The 25000-nt window shown below is 49.4% G+C and overlaps 1 protein-coding gene across 3 annotated transcripts in view; it reads right to left on the bottom strand.

Annotated features, from left to right (window-relative positions):
* LOC139049551 (neprilysin-1-like) overlaps positions 1-25000 on the bottom strand; it is a 60523-nt gene that overhangs the window by 13452 nt on the left and 22071 nt on the right. For all 3 annotated transcript variants that reach the window (XM_070525092.1, XM_070525094.1, XM_070525093.1), the window contains exons 4-5: positions 5522-5795; positions 592-900 (exon numbers count right to left, since the gene is read on the bottom strand). In XM_070525092.1, the coding sequence (XP_070381193.1) occupies positions 592-900; positions 5522-5795 (583 nt within the window). The remainder of the gene's footprint in view (positions 1-591; positions 901-5521; positions 5796-25000) is intronic.

Here is a 25000-nt window from a genome sequence, read left to right as displayed (position 1 = left end):
AAATGAGCTGCGGCCTGATTTCGCCGAAAATGCAGCTTTCCTACCTTCCACCGTCGCCGTTTTGAAGTTTAATTGGAGCCACGCGCTGAAAATCGGACTCCGCTAACATCGGTACCAGCTCAGAACGTTTCCAAGTGGGCAAATTAGTGGGAGTTTTGCGTGGCAAAAGAATGCAGAAGAGGTTTAAGCGCTCCTGAACCTTCGCAGAGAATCGAAATGGCTGTCCGCCAAATTTAGCGGCCGCTTTTACCTCACGGCGGTTCTTCAGCCAGATTTGGCTGTGGCCTGCGACAGTTTCGTCAGAGATGTCATCACCCTGAAAACGCGGTACATGAAGGCTCCCTAGTGGTAGCATGATTTAGAAATTAGCTGAACCCATTGTACTTCTGAAGTGTCGCGTTAACACCAAGGTAAACTTGCGCATGACGTTAAAGGTATTCTGAGATCGCATTCGCAAGCAAAATCTCGTATTTACTGTAGGCAGTAAAAAAGCGGAGAAACCTGCATTCCTCCGGGCACTCCGACTATGGCTTCGAACATTGGCAGCAACCCTGAAGGGAGTGAAGAGCAAGCAGCAGGTTGTGGGTTTACCCGCTCGTTTCCGGTCAAACCGTAGAAACCTTCGATGTCGCTGGTCCATCGTTCCCATGTTCCCGAGGTATCCGAGTGGTTCCTCTCGAACACATATCTCCTGGGCGGGGTGTGGTACGCTTCTAGCACCGGCAGCATGATGTCGTGCTCGTAATTCAGCATCTCTTTGAACGTGACGCCATGCAGGACCCCGCCACCGTAGTGGGTGTACAGCGCCTTGAAGTACGTCCGATGGGCTACCGACCCCGCGCCAAGCGTCACCGCGTGGTACTGGAACCGATCAAGGCCTCTGGTAGGACGTACGAGGACCTGTAAATTGATAAAGGACCTGAAGGGGGAGCTAAAAAGTAAAATGGTCTGTTAGAACGGTAAAGCATTGTTGCGGTGGAAATCACGCGGACGCTCGATGCACAATCCCACCGTTGGCACCATGCAGGTAGTGTCCAAATCTATGATGATGATGATTTATTGGCAGGCCCCTAGAAACCGGGCAGCTACAAATAGTCACCTAGCCTGCTTGATTTAATCAGGTATGCAGTACACGTCTTTCGTTGTAGTATTTCCGTATACATCTCCGGATATTTTTTTTCCTCAGAACTTGTCCATCTGCCTTGCACCGTTACATATGCTTGTAACGGATATGGTAGTATCAATTTGCTCCATGCTTTTCTTCCGTCATTACTGAAAAAGTTCCTTGCTTATCTCGAGTGCTGGCGTGTTGATGGTACCGTACACTTTTAACCCAATGGCGCTTTTAGAAGATGTACATTACTTCCGGTTCTCCCCTGGTGAATCCCTTCGCATTCCATTAGGAAGTGCTGAGTGGCCTCCGAATTTTCGCTGCAGCATACACATGCCTTGTTGTCATATTTGCTCCGGTATATCTTTGTCCTTAACCAGCTCGGACCTCATATAGCAAAGCACTGTCTTTAGCGCTATTGTACACATTATCCCTTCTAATTCCTACCTCCAGTGTGCCGAAGAAGCCCGACAGCTTGCCCGCCTGCGCATCAGGAACCAGCAGGGGATCGACTGCCGACACTACAAGCTTCGACGATGCTACGTCGAGTACCAATCCGGCGACCGTGCCTGGGTCTGAACTCAGGTACGTCGACGAAGACTTAACGAGAAACTGTTACGCCGTTATTGCGGACCCTACAACAGCATGTGACGCGTTGGCGCACTGGACTATGAGGTAGTGCCAGACGGCATTTCGCAATCACAGCGGCGCCGGCCCTGAAGTCATCCACGTGGTTCGTCTTAAGCCTTTCTACGCCCGCTGACGAACTTAGGCACTTAGTTTCTTTGTTATTGCTTTTTTCTTTACTGCGCATGGTTTTGTTTACGCTTCCATGTTGGTAGCATCGGGATGATGCTTTTTAAGGGGAGGGTATCGATACGTGCACTTGTTTATTGGCTTACCGCATTTGACCGTCTAACAAATGTTATCGCTCAGCGCAGGACGCGCCTGTCGGTATCGGAAGTTTCTGGAATGTTATCGATGGTTCTATCCGCTGTGTGTTGTCACCGAACCTTGTGTGATCTGATTGCATGTATGCATCGAGAAAAAAATTTCAACAAGAGCGGACACTCCCATAAAGCCCAGCGGCCGAATGAACTGTGGCGCACCAAGCGGATGGTATTAACACCTTCCAGTTTCGATTTCGGGCGCGCGCGTTTTGAAGACCAGTTGGTACACGCTACGCCGGCTCCACCGATCGGCATTTATTTTTTTCGCTTCTACTGCTGAACCACGCGCGACCTTGGCACGGAATCGTTTTATTATTTAGTAAAACTGATTGCGAACGATCTTTACAAGGCTCCACCGAATCTGTGTCACGTGCTATTTCATAAATAAAACGCATGACGTCTTCTGAATTGATGAAATGTTTATTTTGCTCTATATAAATGCTCGTTCCGGGCTTCATGTGCATTCATACAAAGTTGTGGCACCAGGTAAGCAGCAGTCGTTGCCGTACGAAGCTCCACCGGATGCCATCAGCTGAAAAAATTGAATTACAAGCATGTATCATTTTGGTATATTGACCTAACAGGAATATTGGGTGTAGAGTCAAAACGTGCGTAAGTTGCGAATGAGCGGCATTAAAGATAAATTCAATTTTACATGCATTTTGTAGCAAATAGACTCCTCCCAAACAATGCAATAAAATCTTAAGAAAACATCTGATTTTCAAGCATCCCTCCCTTCCCAGGTTATATTTCCTGCCCTTTAAGAGCACGAATACACGGTTGACTGTGCGTTTCCAAAACAACTTGGCCTCAGTCGACGCGATGGTACGCCAAGTAACACAGAAGTGCATACAACACAGGCTCTCATCCAGATCATGTTACATGCTCGTTCAATGTCTTCTAGTCGCACTCAAGACACATTCGTTGGTGCAAAGCCTGTTTTCAGTCCCTCAGAAGAGAAATGTCAAGTTCTTGAGCTCCTCGGCGTTATGTTTTACGCGTGCTGCCGGCGCAAGCAACACACTCCTGTGTTATCACTCTCGGCAATCGCTATCACGTCTTTGACAAGCGCGAGTGCCGAAATAAGGCATATGTTGTTGCAGGGCCATAAAAAGCGTCACAATCTTTGCCCACTAAAATTCAGTACACGCAACACTAACACCACGGCCGGCTTGCTTTTTTGCTAACAGCTTGACAACCCCAGGCGTGGTGAGCCTGCCTCAAATGTATCCCAAAAAGTGAATAAGAGTAATTTTTGGGGTTAGAGAATATACCTCACGAACTTCTCCCTGTAAGATTTCGTACACGCAAAACTAACTGTGGCACACAGCCGAGCTGCTTTTCGCTAACTGCGCCACTACGCCGAGCGCGGCCACAGTGCTTGCAAAGTACCCCAAAAAGTAGCGAAATTAGTTACAATAATGTCTGGAGTCAGAGAATGCGCCAAAACTTGTCCCGCTAAGATTCGGTACACGCGAAACTGAGTCACACGGCCGAGGCGCCTTTCGCCACAAAGCCAGGTGATGCGAGCGTGCCCAAAAACTGCCTAAATAACTTATAATAATGCTTGGGCTCATAGAAAGCGTCGCAAACATCTCCCAGTACGAGTAGTTAATTCTAAATAACTAGGCCTGGACGGCGGAGCTGTTTTTGGATAATTGCGTCAATATATCGGTTCAGCTTTGAGCAGCAAGACAAATGTGCTTGAAGTGCACGTCGCAGACGGTCAAACAAAATTCCTCACCGTTCATTAGTGCAGCGGTGCCGCGTCGAAATGCAGACGGAACACAAGAGAACGCCGGGAGCCCAGAAAACGGGCTGCATCCAAAACAGATGGGTCGCCGAGCACGCGAGCTTCACATGCGCAGCCCTCCTCGCTCGCTCCGGTGGCATGTCTGGCGCATGACGTATGCACGCGCGTCTGGCGTGTCGCTAGCTTGTCCCTAGGCAACGCATGCAAAATTAGTCGCAAAGTATAAGTTCCTTTACACCCAAAAGCTTTTTAGTTTTAGTGGGACAGAATAAAAAGTGATAGGTTGTCTGTAAGTTCATTTCACATTCTTTTTTTCCCGATGCTCGCGTCAAATATCGGATGGAGCTGAAACTAGGCGTCACGTGTTTCCATTTGCCAGTTTTTGTTGAGTGCCCCTCCTCTCTTGTTGAATTTCTTTCTCTATCACGTATGCGCGACAAGAACTATGTAACCCGCCGCGGTTGCTCAGTGGCTATGGTGTTGGGCTGCTGAGCACGAGGTCGCGGGATCGAATCCCGGCCACGGCGGCCGCATTTCGATGGCGGCGAAATGCGAAAACGCCCGTGTACTTAGATTTAGGTGCACGTTAAAGAACCCCAGGTGGTCAAAATTTCCGGAGTCCCCCACTACGGCGTGCCTCATAATCAGAAAGTGGTTTTGGCACGTAAAACCCCATATATTAAAAAAAAGAACTATGTAGCGCTTTTTGGAAGACACGCGGGCACCAGCGATTACTCTGAAACCTTCGATGACTCACACATAAAAGCCGACGCGCCAGACCGGCCGATCAGATTTTCGACGATCGCCGACTGTGTGCCCTGCTGTCGCCATTATTTGAGTGTCGCCTCTTTTCGATGGTACAAGCTCGCGCAGTAAAAGGCTACTTTTGTCATTCACAGCTTTCCTGCTTTCACCGTTACTACTGCTTGACATTAGCGATACAAGGTATTGCCATTGTCGAAACGAGTTTTGTTATGAGGCGTGTAAGGCATCGGTATTCCGCTTTCGCGTTCCGTAACTCGGCTGCAAGGAAACAAGAGCTCAAGTATTTTGTCCATGGGTGGCAACAGCAGACGTATTTCTCTTCACGACGGCAACACATAGCTTCTACTTAAAAAGCGAGAATATCATCAAGAATATCATCATCATCACCGAGAATATCATATCGAGAATATCATCATCGAGAATATCATCATCAGGAGGGTTCTTTTCTATAGCGAAAATAAATGCCAAGAAAATTTGCGCGGTGTGCGCTTCCAGTATTTCCAGTGTGCGCTTCAGCTCGCTTCATGTCTCAGACATCTGGGACAAGAAGCCGCACTGATATATTAGCACTGTCAGCAGCATCATCTGATACCTCGGAGATAGAACGTCAACCTATTCGCTGCTTATACTTATCCTACGATTATGTCGATGGCGCCAGGTCTGACAGTTGGACACTAAGTATAAAATTATATTTATATATGACAAGTTTTTCGTGAGCCTGAAACATGCCAAGTAGGATGCTCTTGCGTGCGAGCGGGGCGTCATGAAGTTACAACTTCTAAAACGTAGCTGTTAGTTTAGCATGACGCATCACTATACAAATTCGCAATGTTTGAAACACACGACGTCTATTCGGTGCTCCTCTTTGTTGGAAGATGGGACCAGCTATAGCGTCTCCGCCACTGGTATCGTTATTCTGAACAGGCGGCCGCGTGCTTTTACCTCAAACATGGTTTCGCTGACGTAGTTGGGACTCAACTCTAGCAAGCAGGGCCAACCCCACTTGTCGTTGAGTTCGATAATGCTGCGAAACACGTCCACCGACTCGATGTCACGTGTCTCGGGGTGCTGCGGCCAGTGCAGGTTGGCGTCGCGCAGGTATCCGCGGATGAGAGGCACGTAGTCCCTGTCCTGCGTCACGATGTCTTCGCATGACTTGAAGAGCCACGCCGCCTTCTGCGCCGCTGTCTGGCCCTCAGCCGGGACGTTGCCTTGTCTGCAGAAGCGAGGAGCGTGAGCGCGCGGTTAGCATTGGCCTAAGGGGCTTGGTTATCACTGTACACTAACTCTGGTTGTGCTTCTATTCGGGCAAGCATTGCAGATATTCAATGCCGACAGCTAAGACAGCTTCAAGCAGTGGAAAGCATGAGGAAGTCCTTGGGAAACATCTCTCGGACACTGCGCTATCTCGTGTTGACACAAATAAAATCTAGAAAATGCACAGATCGCTACACTTACCAATTAGCGTGTGCGAATTTATGGCAAGCAACGTCGCCAACATTGGGTGCGTGAGAAAGCTTGACTACGTTTTGCCGTGAGCAGACGAACTTTCCGTAGAGTTTCTATATAGCTTCTATAGTTTCAGTTGCCATCATCTTTGGACATTGTGGTAGCCTACATAATTTTTTACTACGGCGCTATTTTGCCGTCATTGTTAGAGTTGGAACCACGTTTAAAATAGTGACTGCCCACTTAGCAGCCTCACATAAGCACCAGTATACCTTCACGTCACTCCTGAGCAGGGGAACAGTGTCGCGCATATTTTTTTACGGCGTCGCCATGATGTTCTGTACAAACCCCAAGGGCGTTAACAGTGCCACCACGCGCCGTATGCGCTGCGTGCGCATACGGCGCGAGGCGAGGAGAGGCGACGATTGCGGCTAAATGTCGCGCGCCAAGGGAGGAAAGTGCAAAGGAAGCGCGCTGTCTTCCGTCGCACGCTAGGTTGCGGGGGGGGGGGGGGGGGGGGGTAGAGGGGTGGCGTACTACGTATTTCAAAACCGCGCGTGCCACATCTTGAAAGCGATCTGCATGGCAGGCAAACCCTAGGCGCTTCGACGACTTATACCTTTGTGCATACCGCATTCTCACAGCTGTCAGGATTGGGGGCTCAATCCCATCGTCCGTGGTCCATTGCCAAGATCGGAGTACGGCATGAATTCGAAGGTAGCTGGCCCATGCCGTCGTCCAACTTATTTACGCTGAGATCGTTGATGAAGTGAAGAACTGTTTCTCATCGAGAACGAGGAAAAGGGTTTATTTACAGAAACTAAATCAGTCTAACATGACTGCTTGAGAAAAAGAGTATTAGTCCAACAGGACTGCATGAGAGAAGTAACTCAGTCTAACATGACTGCTCAAGAGAAGTGTCCTCAGCATTCGCACAACCACAGTTTTTATACACTCGATCCGCCGGTCATACGACGTGGCGACTGTTCGTTTACTCATCACCAACTCGCCGCTGCACTGCAGATCAGTTTACGTACACAAAGGCAACCGCGCTCTGTACACAGAGGCAACCGCGCGGGGTGCCGTTCCGGGAACTATCGGAGCCGATCGAGGGTCGCTCGTTGTTCTGCGCCACTCCGAAGCGTGAGAAGCACAAAAATACGTAGTTCCCGCGGCAGCTTGTCCATGCGCGTCAAATCAGCTCCGCGTTCGGGAACTCCGGAATCATTGTTCACGCACCCCGAACTGGTTCCGTCACAATGTCGATGGGGCGGGTGGAAGGCGGCGGATTCCAGCGCAAAGGCCGCTTCTTTGAACGCCTCCCAGCTGCAGCGACGGAGAGGGAGAGGTGCGCGTCGTGTCGCCCTGTCGTAACTGTGTGGCAATCTTGTTTCGCAGCTCGCCATTCTTGACAGCGCCTCCATGGCCCAGAAAGTCTCGACTGTCTAGCGCTGACAACCGCTAGGCAGGAAGAGAACGGCTGCTGGTCAGGGGGGGATTGATGTCTTGGCTCGCAGCGACCACTTGTGCATTGATGTCACCGCCCCAAAACATCCAACAAGGACAGGCAACTGCAAAATGAACCCCACAACACGGCTCTGCGCCGAGATGACGTGCATTGGCTCTCACTTTAGACTCGCTAGGCTTCAAAAAAAAACAACAACATAAGTGCAGAAACAAAAAAAAATGCTACATTTCACTATGCCAATTTCTGAAGCAAATTCCTGCTGACAAATTCAGCAATTAATGGAGGGAATTCTGCTGAATGAGAGGGGATTTTCTTCGCCTAAAGAAAAGCTAACACTAGTAACCCCAAAATTTAGGCGGGACCCTCAAACGCAGAATTCAAATTAGCCTGCTCAAACCATCCGCATTACTATGCAACTTTCCCTTCTTATATCTAACGGAGAAGTTGTACTCTTGGAGAGTGAGGCTCCATCGGAGCAAGCGGCCGTTTTTGTGTGACATTTGATTGAGCCACGTCAGAGGACAGTGGTCGGTCTCGAAGATGAACTTCGCTCCGTACAAGTAACACGACAACTTCTGGGCGGCCCAAACCAAACAAGCGCATTCCTTCTCTGAAGCGCCGTAGGCTTCCTCTCTTACATTTAGTTTACGGCTGGCGTAGAGGATAGGATGCTCCTCGTTATCGTCGCCGACCTGACTAAGTACCACGCCCATACCTCTGTCGCTTGCGTCGCATTGAACTATGAATTCCTTTGTGTAGTCTGGCGCGCGAAGCACAGGGCGAGAAACCAATAGCGTTTTCAAACTTTGAAAAGCGTTCTCTTTGTCCTTATCCCAGTGTACGTTACTCGGTGCTCCCTTTCGGAGGGCGTCTGTTAATGGACTTGCCAATTGCGAGTAATTCGGAATGTACCGTTGATAGTACCCCACAAGTCCCAAAAATGAACGAAGGTCCGTTTTCGGGCGCGGCTGAGATAATTCTCCAATCGTAGCTATTTTCAGCTCAGTCGGCCGTCTCATGTCCTGACCGACAACATGGCCCAGATAAGTAACCTGCGAACAACCAAACCTACACTTTTCCGCTTTCATCGTTAAGTCGACTTTAAACGTACGAAGCCTCGCATTCTTGTCGTAATAGAATTTGGCGTTCCTTTGAGCTATTTCCATGTTCTTTCCGACTAGTTCTCGGGTTGCGCTTAGCCGTTCCAGTAAATTTAGCACGTATTCAACCACTGTTGGACTCTCCCCTCTTTCCTCCCACATCTCTCTTAACATTCTCAGTGGAGACCGGAGTGTCCTCCCATACACTAGTTCTGCTGGCGAGAACCCTGTCGCCTCATGTGGAACCGTTCGCAAAGCAAACAAAGTTGCCGGCAGACAGTTCTCCCAGTCCTCCTTGTGCTCGTAACAGAGCGCACGCAAAACTCGCTTAAGCACCGAATGCCACCTCTCTACACTGTTTGACTGAGGGTGATAGACAGAACTGTGTATTAACTTTACCCCGCACTTTTGCAAGAATGTGGAAGTCAGTGCGCTCGTGAATACTGACCCTTGGTCTGCCTGAATTTCGGCTGGAAACCCAACTCGTGCAAACACTGTCAAAAGCGCGTCTACTAGTTCGGTGGAGCTGAGCTCTTTCAAAGGGATTGCTTCTGGAAACTTGGTAGCCGGACACAGCATGGTAAACAAGTACCTGTAGCCTGATTTTGTTTTTGGAAGAGGCCCTACCGTGTCTATTACAAGTCGTCTGAAAGGCTCTGTTATTAAGGGCACTACCTTCAGTGGAGCTTTCCAAGTCTCTCCTGGTTTACCAGAACGCTGGCAGGCGTCGCATGATCTTACAAAGTTTTCTACATCTTTGAAACAGCCAGGCCAGTAGTATTCCATAAGCAATCTTTCCTTTGATTTGTTTATGCCTAGGTGGCCGGACCACCCATTTCCATGACAAAGACTCAAAAGGTCCTCCCTATACTTAGTAGGTATGACTAACTGATCTAAAATCCTACCCTTTCGATCTCTGCAATGCCGATACAACAATCCTCCTCTCTCATGTATCGTTACGTTGCGCCTAGCAATGCCTTCTTTAGCTGTGTCACGTAATTTAGCTAAGCTCTCATCATTCTTTTGCTCAGCTGCCAGTGACTCTCTATCCACGCGTAAGAGTTGATCAAAGTTCTTTGAGGCCGGTGATAATAACGACCCTGTCTCGCTTGTGAGCGCGTCTGCTTGCTCTTCCTGCAGGCTAGAACTCTGACACTCTAGTGCTACGCTCTCATTGAGCTGGTCAACTGGCAGGCTCTCCTCAACTGTTCTTTTGTCCCTCGGGCCTAGCTCGGATTCGGGTATTGAAGCTATCCCCTTTTCTGCTTCAGCTGGAGGAGCTTGAGCATTTTCAGCCGAAAGCGCCGCGATCTTACGAGCTTGGCCTCTGGTCAATGCCTGTACTATGCCCTCTCCCAGTTTGAGCCCTCTGTCACGCAGTAACTGATTCGAACGATTCGAAAAGATGTAGGGATACTGCAGTGACAAAAATTTGGAAACTGCAGCCTCAGTCTCTAGCTCCCCGAATGGTCCACTGATTTTGACTTTGGCCATGGGCAGACACACGCTGTGTTCTTCTACAACCTGTTTTATCCATGCTACTTCTCCGGTGAAGTCATCTACCATCACGTAAGACGGATGGACAATGTCCAGCGTGGCGGCACTGTCTCTTAGCACTCGGCATGGTTTTCCGTTAACTTGCAGGTCGTGGAGATATGGACTTAAAAGTTCCATATTCTCATCTTTTTCCTCCACGTAGGAAAAAACTACGCTAGACTTCTCGCAGTTTCCAGCTATATGTCCCACTTTGTGGCATTTGTAACAGCGAATTGGTCTAACAGATTCGAATTTTCTTTTCTGTTCTTTTTGTGCGGTTTCTCCGTTAAGTTTCTCCTCGCTCTTTTCTGCGGGCTTTTCCGCCATGTCTACAGGCTCGGATCGTCTAGTTTGCGCACCCTTTTTGAACGGACATGGTTTCCGCGGTCCATTTCGACCGTCCCAGTTTCCCTCCTCGGCGTTCAACTTTCTGCGGGTTGCGTACTCTTCGGCTAATTCAGCCGCCCTTTCCACAGTGTTCACATTACCTCTGTCTTGCACCCACAGTTTCACAGCTTGGGGGATGGTTTTGTAAAACTGCTCTAAACACATGCATTCAATGATCATGTCTCTGCTGTCGTACGCTTCCGCGCTTTTAAGCCACTCGACTAGGTTGGCCTTTAAGCTATATGCAAACTCCGGATAGCCCTCGCTATCTTTCTTGCCTGTGCTCCTAAACCTTTGCCGAAAAGCTTCGGCTGAAAGGCGGTATTTCTTCAGGAGACTAGCCTTAACTTTTGCATAATCATATGCATCCTGCACACTCAATCTGGCGATTACTTCCGCCGCCTCACACGGCAAAATAGACAGCAACCGCTGTGGCCATGTACTCGGGCCGAAGTTCATCTTTTCGCAAGTCCTTTCAAAATTGCATAGGAACAAGCCTATGTCGGTCCCGACCTCAAATGGCTTTAATAGCCTGTCCATGCGGTATGATTCTGCCTCACTTGATCGCCCCGAGCGCCTTCACTTCCTCGAGACAACTCCAAACGTTTGCTTTCAAGTTCAAGTTGCATTTTTCTTAACTCGCGATCTTTATCGCGTTCCTCCCTTTCTTTATCGCGTTCCTCCCTTTCTTTTCTCTCTCGTTCTTCTCTCTTTTTCAGAAGTTCAAACCCCAGTTCAACTTCTTCCTCACTGGCCTGTTCGGAAATGATATGCAATAATTCTGATTTTAGCATTTCCTTACGTACATCTAGGCCCAGTTCCTCACCAACAATCAACAACTCGTCTCTCAGCAGTGTCCTTAATTCCATGACTGCTGCTTTACTGCCTTGATTCTGCTCTCTAAATCTAGCTAGGAAAACACCACCTAGCTAACACACAACAATCTAGCTTCCCTACTGTTCTAAACAGAACAACCACAAAATGAAGCCTAGAGAGTCAAAGCAAAAACCAAGCACTCACCGCAGATACAGCGCCATGTCGCAAAGTCCATCTCACCGCTGTCAGCCAGTTGTCAGGATTGGGGGCTCAATCCCCTCGTCCGTGGTCCTTTGCCAAGATTGGAGTACGGCATGAATTCGAAGGTAGCTGGCCCATGCCGTCGTCCAACTTATTTACGCTGAGATCGTTGATGAAGTGAAGAACTGTTTCTCATCGAGAACGAGGAAAAGGGTTTATTTACAGAAACTAAATCAGTCTAACATGACTGCTTGAGAAAAAGAGTATTAGACCAACAGGACTGCATGAGAGAAGTGACTCAGTCTAACATGACTGCTCAGGAGAAGTGTCCTCAGCATTCGCACAACCACAGTTTTTATACACTCGATCCGCCGGTCATACGACGCGGCGACTGTTCGTTTACTCATCACCAACTCGCCGCTGCACTGCAGATCAGTTTACGTACACAAAGGCAACCGCGCTCTGTACACAGAGGCAACCGCGCGGGGTGCCGTTCCGGGAACTATCGGAGCCGATCGAGGGTCGCTCGTTGTTCTGCGCCACTCCGAAGCGTGAGAAGCACAAAAATACGTAGTTCCCGCGGCAGCTTGTCCATGCGCGTCAAATCAGCTCCGCGTTGGGGAACTCCGGAATCATTGTTCACGCACCCCGAACTAGTTCCGTCACAATGTCGATGGGGCGGGTGGAAGGCGGCGGATTCCAGCGCAAAGGCCGCTTCTTTGAACGCCTCCCAGCTGCAGCGACGGAGAGGGAGAGGTGCGCGTCGTGTCGCCCTGTCGTAACTGTGTGGCAATCTTGTTTCGCAGCTCGCCATTCTTGACACAGCTCACTTTGCGTCGAAGCGATAGAAAGCACCATGGTCACTTCGCGCGCTCCTGCAGCAGTGCTTCCTCTCGCCAGCGTTTGGACAGCGAGTGTGATGTGTTCATGTTTTCCTGTGCGCGCTGACACCATGCTTGTTAATTTGGTTTGCAAACGAGTGTTTGAAAGTTTATACGGCCAATAATATTGCTATCCTTACTTTGTATAGATATCTATTTCTTTGCTATCGTAATTGACGCTTCGCCTTGCCGGCGAAACTGCGACTTTCTCTAAGCGCCGCGATTCGCCGACCGCTGTCAGACGAGGCTCCAGATTTTGAGCCGACAAGTCAACTAAAGAGGCAGTGCCACCACATGCTTACATTGATGATGACGATTATCATGATGATGATGATTATCATGGTGTTTTACCTTCGCAGCGGGCAGACGGAAAGTTTCCGTCTTAGAAATCGTGATTGAGATCACGGGAATGTACAAAAAGGAAACAACACAGTCACATTGACAAGAACCGCGAAACAGCCGCCTGTGGCAGCTGCTCACTGGCTCCTGCAGCCTCATCGCCGTCATTTACTAATTTCAAGATAATTCCAATACAAAGAATAACTAGCAATACTGTGCAAACTGATACATGTAATAAATGCAAATAATTGCTATACGGAAGGACTACTTAGTAGACTTTACTCCTGCAGCCATTGGCTGCGAGGTTACGTGCGCTTGCCGGTTTTTCTTCGGCTGTGTCATCCCCCGTTTCAAAAGGGATGCCTAGACATCATCATCACCTTCACCACCACCACCAGGCGATTGCCAAGGCGTCCGTAGAAGGCAGACCGCGAGAGATTTCAAATTGCACATTGCCTCTCTCTTAACGTATTGCGGAAGGTACTCACAGGATATATCTCAGGCAATTTTTCAGCTCCGCCTCGAACATTTTGCCGTCTCAACCTCAGTTCACTAGTGCCTTTATTTTTCCAGTACTTATCTAGGTTCTTATTCATTTAATTTGTAGTATTTAAGTTTAATTATTTCTCTCTAAACAAATCTTGTGTGGGTTCACACACCAGTCATTACCTCTGAATCTGTAGATTATCGTAAATAGAAGAGTTTAATTGTTGTTACCTTGTTTTCTTTTATTCGGTCTTTTTTGCTTGCTTTCCTGCCCTTTGCGTGGCGTTGATTGAGCAATTAATATGTCAGTTAGCGCGTTGTGCACCTACTCTGCAGAGTCATGATCCTGTGTAATGTTTACTAATCTCTTACCATACCTAATATTTCCTGCTTTCAGTTGTAATTTCTACTGTTCTTCTTGCATTGAATATTGATCTTTCACGCTATCACATTGTGCGAATAAAGTTTTCGTTACATTGATGCTTTTTAAAAGCGGAGCTGTTTAAATTTCAGTTCCAGTCATGGCCGGCAACCGCTCAAGACTCGGCGCTGCTGGGCAGACCTAGATGGGCAAACCTAGGAAGGTGTTCTCTCCCGAAGAGGAGAAGCGACGGCGAAGGAGGCCGTCGCCTGCGCGCATATATCTAGGTGGGCACGGTAGAACACAAATAACCATCTAACTAGATAAAGGGAAAAATGATGAAAAAGAACCCTACAGATTGCATCATGAAAAAAAAAACGCTATTAGAGGATAACGAACATGGCAGGACCGATCCGGCAATGAACAGTAATTCTTCATGTGCAGATTCCAGTCGGCGTTATTTGGCTTCTTCCAGCGGTCCGAACTTGAAGGCATTCCCATGCAGTTTTGACTTTCTTTAACTGTGGGGCGATGGGTCCAATAAAGCGCTGACTGCATGATTGTCGAGAACCTGGTCGAAGTCAGTGGTTCTTTTTATTACATTTCAGTCAGGTTTGGGCATCGGATCGCGGCTGCGTCGTGATTACCCGTGGATGTAACATCGCGTCGTCAGGTCTTCTTTGTTGGCGTATTATTTGGTACCAGGCTTCGTCAGGAAAGCAGCGTCTTGTGGCTGTGTCGTCGAGATAGGCTTTTCGGTGTCTTCGTCGACGGCGGAAGCTTTAGTTCAACGAACAGCAACCCCACCTCCATCGTTTGTTGCCATTAGTTTTCCGGATAAGAGTTGGACCAATGTATGGTCGGCGCAGCAGCGACAGGTATAGGATGCACGTTGAGGGCTCCACTGAGTGGCGGCGAGGTAGTCGGTGGTATCATGTGTCCTTTCACCTTGCTGTAGGCACTGGGTGTTGATGGCGAACTCTCGCCATCCCAAGCCGCGGTATGGATATCGGCGATAGACATGGCCGACATGGCCGCAGTGTAGCAGTGCGGGCGTTGGTCGGGGGCGCGCCGAATGTCCGTCATCCTCGAGGAGCTGTGCTGTACGACTGGCGAGCATGCTGGTGGTGGCGGTGGTGGTGGGGGACAGAATTGCGGCTTGATGGGGCCTGGCGTGGTGGCCGAGCTGGATGCTGACAGCGAGCGACGGTGGCGTTTGTTATCGCTCCTGGCTGGGGTTGCAGCGATGCCGGACCTTCCAGTTATTCCAGTTACTGCGGAAGGTCTTCATTAACTATGTCAGTGATCGAGGCCACCTGCGGCTGTGATTTCGGACACAACTTCTACAGCTCTTTCCGTACGACCGCTCTGATCTTCTCACGCATTTCGTCGGCGCTTAGCACTTGAAATTCGGCGTAGTTTGTTGTCAGCGCAGTGCAGTTGTATTGCCTGATGCGCATTTCAAGCGTCTTCTCGTTTGTTGTGGCCTCCGAAAGAATTGTGCGACAGTCTAGGGCGTGTTGCGTATTATTCCGGTGCATAGTTGGTCTTTGACACCCAACATCAAGAACCGAACTTCCTTTTCATCAGCCATGTTGGGGTCGGCGTGGCGGAAGAGGCGACTCATCTCGTCCGTGAACATCGCGATGCTCTTGTTGGGTAGTTGCACCCTGGTTCCTAAGAGAATTTCGTCCCTTTTCTTGTGTACGACACTCGTGAAAGACTTTACGAATTTCTAATGAAATAGGCCTCACGTAGCCAGGGCGGTATCTCTGTTCTCAAACTAAGTCCGAGCAGCGTACTTCAATGAAAAAAAAATAGACATGGCGCAGCTAGACGTAGCCGCTCTAGTCGTGGAACGCCGTGATCCTCTCGTATGTCTCCAGTCAGGTTCCAGAGTTTTCAGCCGATGATTTTTCAGCCAACAAAAGCTTGTTGGTTACCGAGGTTGTTGCAGCAGGATGATGGACGCTGGGACTGCCACAGGGGTCCTTCACTTGGCCTTGATCCCTATGGTCTTCTAAGGAAGAGGTCCATACTCCGGTAGCAGTCGTTGTCTACGGCTTAGTCGCTGGTCCTCGGCGACATTCGTGTTATCCTCGGGTTTAGGGCTTGGATTGCGGCTTTGCAGAGATGTTCGGCACATGAACAATGTAATGCCTCCACCAGATGTCACGTAACAGTGATGGTGAAGTACACAGTGGCAAAACTATGAATGAAGAAACTAAGTTTTTATTGAGTAAACATGTGACCACAACAACAGCTAGGCTACACTCATAGCACAATGATGGCGGCATCGAAATCTGTTCTGTGGGTAAAGTATTATCGGCTTTTACCCATGACTCTGGAAAGTTCCAGGGTAATCGCTGGTGCCCGCGTGCCATACAGAAACTACTACACAAATCGTGTAGCATATGCAGTCTGGTTACACAACCTTCGGTGAGGACATGCACTACAGAGAGAATCAGCGATAGCATACGCGTAACTTCTAAATCATGACGGCGCGTCTTGCGCGGAGCGATAACGTTAAGTTGCTAGTGGATGAAATGTAATCCCAAAGAAAAGAATAAATAATTACACGTGTCAATATTTATTTGTGTATCACGATATATATATGTACTACACATACCGATATTCCGTCCGAATAGGTAACAGCGTTTCTTGCAAAGAAAACTAGAAGGCACTAGTGTCTGTGGGTACTACAAGCATGGTGGTTCGACCTGCGTAGGAGTAATGATTAGTACTGGGTGTCTTAAGCGCAACTGCGCTGTGACAGTGAACATATCCAGCTTTTATGGACACTTGCTAACGACCACCCAAGCGACCATGGCACGAAGCGAGTGCGTTTTCAATGGAACCAGCGGGTTTTTCACGAATGATAAAAAGTGCAGGTCGATTATTGAAAAAGGCAGGTGACGGAAATGTTCTAGACGACAATACTCACGAGGCAAATGCTGTGATCCTGCTGTGAAAAGCTAGAATTTTGTTCCTAGTGAAGTTAAAGAATCAGCAATGGACGCTTATGGAAACGACGAAAATTTGTACTCCGTTTACGAGGCACAAACGGTAGGTGTGATGAAACTATGGCTTTTATCGTAGCAACCGCTATGGCGTATGTAGTCCGGAGACTCAGCTTCTGATTGATGCCTATCTCAACTCTCTACACATGGCGTAACACTGTTCTGTAAAGGAATTTTTGAAACAGACGGGCAAATTCCCCTGGTATCTTGATAAACCCAACCGCATGACGGCGGAAACGTTGGAAGCCGTGGCTAAGTGGGGCAATCGCACGCACCTATCGTCTCGCGACATGCTGGCAGTGGTGAAAAGCGTGGTACTCTTTTAGGCCGCTTGTAACTTAGTTCTATCTTGTCCCACTAGATGGCGGCCACACAAAACTCAAGATTTGGTTTCGGTTTTGGTTTTTCAGGGGCGCTCTGCAAACACTTTATTTTCTATATTCCTTTCCTGAAAAGTAACAATGTGTTGCTCATTGGTTAAGTCATCACATTTATGATAACATAACTAGCCTGCGCACGTCTTTGTATTATGCTAAAAATACTGTAGCAAGCATGTGACGCCACCTCGGGCATAATGCTCGTTGACTCGCCAGGCTCGGTGGCCTGCCAGGCTCGGTAGGCAATATTGATCACCACACCGCAATAAACATCAACGAGCACAGCTGCTCGGGGTCAGTCCAAGGTCGATTCAAATAGGTCGCGAAGCTTCGGGCGAAAAGCGGTTCAGTACAGATTGTCACCGACATCAGCATGGGGGGTTATGGGAGAAGCGATTGAAGCGCGACTATGTTTGGAGGGAACAAACATTGGAAAAGAAAAATGCGTTTTTTAATTCAGACGAGACAGTTAGATTCATTCAACGAAAATAAAATTCCTAGTCAATTTTATATATTCATGACGAGTTAAGAAAACATAGGTTTATTTTATTATTATTAATAAATGCATTTCTTTTCAGCGCCTATCGCTACAGGGGGCGCTGATGCCACTATCACTCGCAATGCAATGCACGTCTTGAAATGGGCAGAAAGGCGCTCTCGTAAAGGTCACCTGTTGAAATACGCCACCCTCACAGCTTTTGCTTTCTTCCTTGTCGATGTTTGTCTGAATTTGGTGGCGCGGGTAGCTTCATCGCTTCATAATCTGTTCAGTCAAAAGTAGTGAGTTACGACCGCCAGATAATTGTGTAGTGGTTTTCGTGCGACTGCACTGGCCGACGGGCTTGGCATCCGACAATAGGATCAGCACTTTACACCTAAAGCTTTCGTCGGCCTCCAAAGAAAGTATGTTCTGTGCAGGGCTGCGATTTCAACAACCGTATGGATGGCCTTTCCCTGCATCGCTCTCCACGCTGAAAGCCCGGAACGCCCATCAAGTCGAATGGTCGGGCATTTGAATATATAGCTCCAAAGGAAGGACAACAAAACAAATTTCGCGCCTTCGAAAACAAAATGACCTCACTTCTGCTTTTAACGGACATGGCGTCACATTATTTTTTCTTCCGCCGGAAGTGTTCCCACCACCTATAGATGGCGCTAAGCCCCATGAACCGCAGATGGACCGCTATGTTTTGAACGTATGGGCTCCTATGGAAGCTTCGCTACCAGTTATAATTACCTTGGTCAGTCATTGTTCATCACTACCACGCTGCGGAGCGTCCATCTAAAGGAGGGTGTTCGAGCCCTTCCTTGTTCACGAACCCGGGCGGATCGGGACACTGACGACGAGGATGGCGACGAGTACCGACGAGTAACGGGGGGCGGTGTTTCGCCGCCACGAGCGACAAAACACCGCCCCCCGTTGCTGCCGCCATGCCGCTGTACGGAAGGTTCGAGCCATTCGAGGGAGATGGGTCCACCTGGCTAATTTACGAGGAACTAGACCACGTGTTCTTCTGGGCAAACGACAAAACCGAGGCCAAACAGCGGGACATTTTTCTGGCCAGCTGCGAGACCCGAGACTTCAGTCTCGTGCTCGACCTTCTAAAGCCAGCCACGCCGCATTTTAAGACGCTCAGTGAGCTGCTCGCCATACTGCGCTCGCATTTCAACCCATCACCGTCCAGTACACTAATGGAGCGTTTCCGCTTCAACAACCAGGGCCGCCGGGAATTAGATACCCTCGGGCAGTTCGTTGCTGCGCTACGAGGAATAGCCAGTACCTGCGCCTTCGGGAACCAACGGGACTCGCTGCTAAAGGACCGTTTCGTCTGCGGCATCAACAACCCCGCCATACAGACGCGACTCCTGGAGCTTCCCGACCCCTCACTGGACGACACCGTGAAGGCAGCGCTGGCAATGGAAGCTGCCGCCAAGGACGCCGGCGAGATGGCCCGTGCGACTGGCTCACGGTCGGCGGAAGCAGTGGTCAACAGCTTGGCGACAAAAGGCAGTGCCTGCGGTCTCTGTGGAGGTGCCCACTCCCCCTCACAGTGCCAGTTCTCGCAAGCGAAATGCTTCACGTGCGGCAAAACTGGGCACCTAGCACGTGCATGCCGAAGGGGGAGGACGAACAGCAAATAGCAACAGCAGCCTGGTTCAAGCCCAGGTTTTACACAAGCCCGCGGCCATGGTATCCGTCGCAAGGGTACGCGGCGGGGGAGTGCGGCAGCAGGCTCAAGTTCTTCCGTGGCCAGGCTTCACGTCGTGGCCGAGGACCCGCCGATTTTCGACATGTGGCACACAGGCCTTGTACCGTCGTCTGTGCGGCCGTACATGCTGACCGTCGAAATCTGCGGGTACCCGATTTCCATGGAGCTGGACACAGGGGCCACCGTGTCAATAATGGCCGGGAAACTCTTCAAGCGTGCCTTCCCCGGTGCGTCCGTTGAGGCTTCGGGCGTGATGCTGTGCAGCTACACCGCGCAGACATCTTCGGTCCAGTGTCAAGCACAGGCATGCATTCGCTTTGGTGACAGGGAGGCAATCCTTCCCCTTTACTTAACCAAGGGGTCGTCGCCGACAATGCTGGGCTGAAACTGGATTCATGCAATGGGCGTGCGTCTGCCAGAGTACCAGGAAACCAGTCTGCATGTGGTACAAGACGTCCCCAGCCTCCTGACCTAGTTCAAGTCCCTGTTCCAGTCAGGGCTGGGCACATTCGCCGGCACAACGGCTGGCATCCATGTACCTGAGGGAGCCCAGCCACGTTTTTTCATGCCTCGCCCACTGCCGTTCGCCTTGAAGGACGGGGTCTGCCAGTAGCTGCAACGGTTACAGCGAGAGGGCGTGCCGGTGCCCGTCAAGACGTCTGAATTGGCCGCTTCCATCGTACCAGTCCTCAAGCTGGACGGCAGTGTCAGGATCTGCGGGGATTTCAAGGTTACCATCAACCCCATCGCTACCATCGAGAAGTACCCGCTGCCCCAGATTGAAGATCTCTGGTCAGCGTTGTCCGGCGGACAGAAGTTTAGCAAGCTTGACCTCAGACATGCTTACGGCAGCTGGTGCTCCAGGCTGCCTCCCGGAAGTATATCAGAATAACAACTTTGGGGCTCTTCCAGTACACGCGCTTACCGTTTGGTGTGGCCCCAGCCCCGGCCATATTTCAGAGGGAGATGGACAAACTCTTCAGGGGAATGAGACACGTGGCGGTATACTTGGACGACATCCTGGTTACTGGCAGCGACGACGGCGACCACCTGCAGAACCTGCGCAACGTCCTGGCACGACTGCATAATGCCGGTCTCAAGCTCAAGCTGGAAAAGTGCGTTTTCCTGGCCCCCAGTGTTGAGTGCGTGCGAGAATGTAATTTCCCAGGCAGGCCTAGCCCCGGCTCCACGCAAAGTTGATGCTGTGCTCAAGGCACCTAAGCCCAAGAACAAGGAGGAGCTTCAGAGCTACCTCGGCCTAATCAACTTCTAGAGGATTTTCCTGCCGAACCTGTCGGTGCATCTACAGCCACTCCATTTTCTGCTTCAAGATGGTCAGCAATGGGTCTGGAAGAAGGAGCAGGAACGGGCTTTCCAGCGAAGCAAGGAGCTAATCAAGGCTCCAGTGCTGGTACACTTCGATCCTTCCAAGCTTCTCCTGACCATAGATTCATCGCCCTCGGCGTGTGAGCCGTCCTGGCACACCGCGACAAGGATGGCCTGGAATGACCTGCGTCGTTTCCTTCTCGTCGGCTTCATGCTGCAGAGCCTTAGTGTGGTGGTGGACGCCTTTACGAAGTGGGTGGAGGTTCTACCTGTCACCACTCTATCAGCAGGCGCGGCCACTGCAGCGCTACGACAGGTCTTCGCCGCCCAGGGGCTGCCGGACGTCATAGTGTCCGACAATGGTCCTGCTTTCTCAAGCACAGAGTACCTGGCCTGGCTGACGAAGAATGGAATCCGCCCGATGATGGTTCCGCCATACCACCCTGCTTCAAACGCTGCAGCCGAGCGGGTGGTGCAAACCATCAAGGACAAGCTCAAGAAGAGCCAGACTTGGGATTTCCGGACGCAGTTGGCCCGGGTACTGTTCAAGTACGGGACCACCCCCCAGGATGTCGCTTGTCATGCCCCCGGTGAGCTCATGCTGGGTCGGATGGTCAAGGCGCCCTTGGACGCCTTGCATCCGGACCTCCGATCGATAGTGATCCTGAAGCAGGTGAAGAAGAAGCTGGCTGCTGACCAAGGATGCCATCCCGGGCCTTTGCCGGAGTCGGGAGCTCCAGTTTTCGCCAGGAACTTCCGTCCTGGCCCACCCTGTTCCGCTGGACAGGTGGTGTCCCATGACAGCGCCTCATCGCTGCTCGTCCGCATTCCAGATGGGGCCACGTGGCACAGACACGCCGACCATGTTAGGCCTCGTCTCGGGACCTGGCCAGCACCCTCGACTGCCCCTTCCGAGTTCCAGCCCGCAGCAGGACTAGCGGCAACACCAGTCGCTTCCACCGGAGCACCGCCCACCTGTGGCATCTCTCTCTCTCTCTCTCACTGTTTGTGTGTGCGTGCGCGCATGCGCATTTCCTTGCTTTCACCTACTTTCGGGGACGAATAGGATATTTTTTTTTAACCAGATGTAAATACACGAGACAGGAACCATTGACACTGCACTTAAAGCATATCTCTTTCTGAAAGCGAAATCAACCAAATAAAACGCTTTAGCCGTCAATATTGGTGCCCCAGATTTCGTCCCAATGGCACCGTCTCTATTGCCCGGCTCAATGAGCAGTACTAGCTGTTCATCTTCGTTATCTTCCTTGCCTCGGCGGCAGCGCATTATCTTGCTGCCAGCGACGCACTAAATCTGCACCATTATTGCGCCATTTATCGCTTCTGCGACCAAGCAAGAAAACCTTCGGCGGACAAGTTCCCACCTATGTTGCCAATAAAACTTTAAACCGCTTGCCTTCGAAAGAACGACGTGAATAAAAATGGGAAGCGGACTCGTCGCAACGAACATCTCTACGGCACCATACGATTGACGGCAATATCACAAAAGGCTAAGTGCGGCCCGGATGGCCTTACAGACGTACTTTTTCTGCGTCAATTACGCTCTCAAAAAGTGGTAATTGCAAAATATTTGTTTGGATATGTGTTGAAGGAGCACGTTCACTAAAAATTTCTTCGCTGGGCTCGATCATCCAGAGGACGGGATGCAAGCCACTCATTTGCTAAGATCAATTATGGAAAGTTAATTATCCTAATTTGTTAATTACGTAAACTAATAAATTTCCTTCGTATCCAGAGGTTACGTGTCTGAACAATGGAGTGATAAAATGATGTCACTGATATTTGCATTCGTTTAACAGTTCACTTGGTCCATTTAATTGCAACCGGCATATTGATGGTGCTATCATCAGCAGCAGCAGCATGGTTACGCCCACTGCAGGGCAAAGGCCTCTGCCATACTGATCCGACTACCCCGGTCACGTACTAATTGTGGCCATGTTGTCCCTGCAAACTTCTTAATCTCATCCGCCCACCTAACTTTCTGCCGCCCGCTACGCCAGTCCGTGACCTTTAATGACCATCGGTTATCTTCCCTCCTCACTACATGTCGTGCCCTTGCCCATTTATTTTTCTTGATTTCAAATAAGATGTCATTAACTCGCGTTTGTTCCCTCACCCAATCTGCTCTTTTCTTATCCATAACCGTTACACCCATCATTCTTCTTTTCATAGCTCGTTGAGTCGACCTCAATTTAAGTAGAACCCTTTTCGTAAGCCTCCAGGTTTCTGGCGCATATGTGAGTACTGGTAAGACACAGCTATTATACACTTTTCTCTTGAGGGATAATGGCAACCTGCTGTTCATGATCTGAGAATGCCTGCCAAACGCACCCCAACCCATTCTTATTCTTCTGGTTATTTCAGTCTCATGATCCGGATCCGTGGTCACTACCTGCCCTAAGTAGATGTATTCCCTTACCACTTCCAGTACCTCACACCCTATCAAAAACTGCTGTTCTCTACCGAGACTGTTAAACATTACTTTAGTTTTTGGTAGATTAATTTTTAGACCCACCCTTCTGCTTTGCCTCTCCAGGTCATTGAGCATGCATTGCAATTGGTGCCCTGAGTTATTGAGCAAGGCAATATCATCAGCGAATGGCAAGTTACTTAGGTATGCTCCATTAACTCTTATCCCCAATTCTTTCCAATCCAGGTCACCGAATACCTCCTTTAAACACGCGTTGAATAGCAATGGAGAGATCGTATCTCCCTGCCTGACGCCTTTCTTTATTGGGATTTTGTTGCTTTCTTGATGGAGGACTGCGGTGGCTGTGGAGCCGCTATAGATATATATCAGTCTTTTTACATACGGCTCGTCTACACCCTGATTCCGTAATGCCTCCATGGCTGTTGAGGTTTCGACTGACTCAACCGCTTTCTCGTAATCAATGAAAGCTATATATAAGGGTTGGTTATATTCTTCACATTTCTCTGTCCCCTGAGTGATAATGAGAATATGGTATATCGTTGAGTAGCCTTTGCAGAATCCTGCCTGCTCCTTTGGCTGACAAAAGCCTAAGTTGTTCCTGATTCTATTTGCAATTACCTCAGTAAATACTTTGTAGGCAACGGACAGTAAGCTGATCGGTCTATAATTTTTCAAGCCTTTGGCGTCCCCTTTCTTATGAATTAGGATTATGTTAGTGTTCTTCCAAGATTCCGGTACGCCCGAGGTCATGAGGCATACCGGGTGATATACGGCGTCTACAGGGCATGCAGGTATACAGGATTGCCATTTTTTTCGAGGACAACCTGTCCACCATGATTTCACAAATCTGCTGTTACCTGATCCTCCCAAGTTGCCTTCCTCTTTGCATAGCTCCCAAGGCTTTCTTTACTTCTTCCGGCGTAACTTGTGCGATTTCAAATTCCTCTAGACTCTTCTCTCTTCCATTATCGTCGTGGGTGCCACTGGTACTGTATAAATCTCTATAGAACTCCTCAGCCACTTGAGGTATTTCATCCATATTATTAATGATATTGCCAGCTTCATCTCTTAAAGCGTGATTCTTGTGATTCTTGCCTATTCCTAGTTTATTCCTCACTGCTTTTAAGGCTTCCTCCGTTCCTGACAGCATGTTCTATTCTATCCATATTATACTTTCTTATGTCAGCTTTCTTACGCTTGTTGATTAACTTGGAAAGTTCTGCCAGTTCTATTGTAGCTGTAGCGTTAGAGACTTTCATACATTGGTGTTTTTGATCAGATCTTTCCTCTCCTGCGATAGCTTATTGGTATCCTGTCTAACGGGGTTACCACCGACTTCTATTGCACACTCCTTAATGATGCCCATAAGATTGTCGTTCATTCTTTCACACTAAGGTCCTCTTCCTGAGGTAAAGCCGAATACCTCTTCTGTAGCTTGATCCGGCATTCCTCTAGTGACTCATTCATCGGCTTCTTATGCACCAGTTTCTTCCGTTCCCTCCTACAGTCTAGGTTAATTCGAATTCTCACCATCCTATGGTCACTACAGCGCACCTTGCCGAGCACGTCTACATCTTGTATGATGCCAGGGTTAGCGCAGAGTATACAGTCTATTTCATTTCTAGTCTCGTCATTCGGGCTCCTCCACGTCCACTTTGGTCTATCCCGCTTGCGGAAGAAGGTATTCATTATCCGCATAGTATTCTCTTCTGCAAACTCTGCTAATAACTATCACCTGCTATTCCTAGCGCCTATGCCATATTCCCCCCCCCCCCCCTGGCTTGTCTCCGGCGTGCTTCTTGCCTACCCTGGCATTGAAGTCGCCCATCAGTACAGTGTATTTTGTTTTACATTACCCATCGCTGATTCCAAGTCTTCATAGATGCTTTCGACTTCCTGCTAATCATGACTGGATGTAGGGGCGTGGACTGGTATGACCTTCAGTTTGTACCTCTTAAGTTTCACAACAAGACCTGCCACCCTCTCGTTAATGCTATAGAATTCCTGTATGG

The sequence above is a fragment of the Dermacentor albipictus genome, chromosome 9 (genome assembly GCF_038994185.2).
Source record: "Dermacentor albipictus isolate Rhodes 1998 colony chromosome 9, USDA_Dalb.pri_finalv2, whole genome shotgun sequence".
NCBI classification, from domain to species: Eukaryota; Metazoa; Arthropoda; class Arachnida; order Ixodida; family Ixodidae; genus Dermacentor; species Dermacentor albipictus.
Note: the sequence above shows the minus strand (reverse complement) of the source record. Positions and strands in the feature narration are given on the sequence as shown.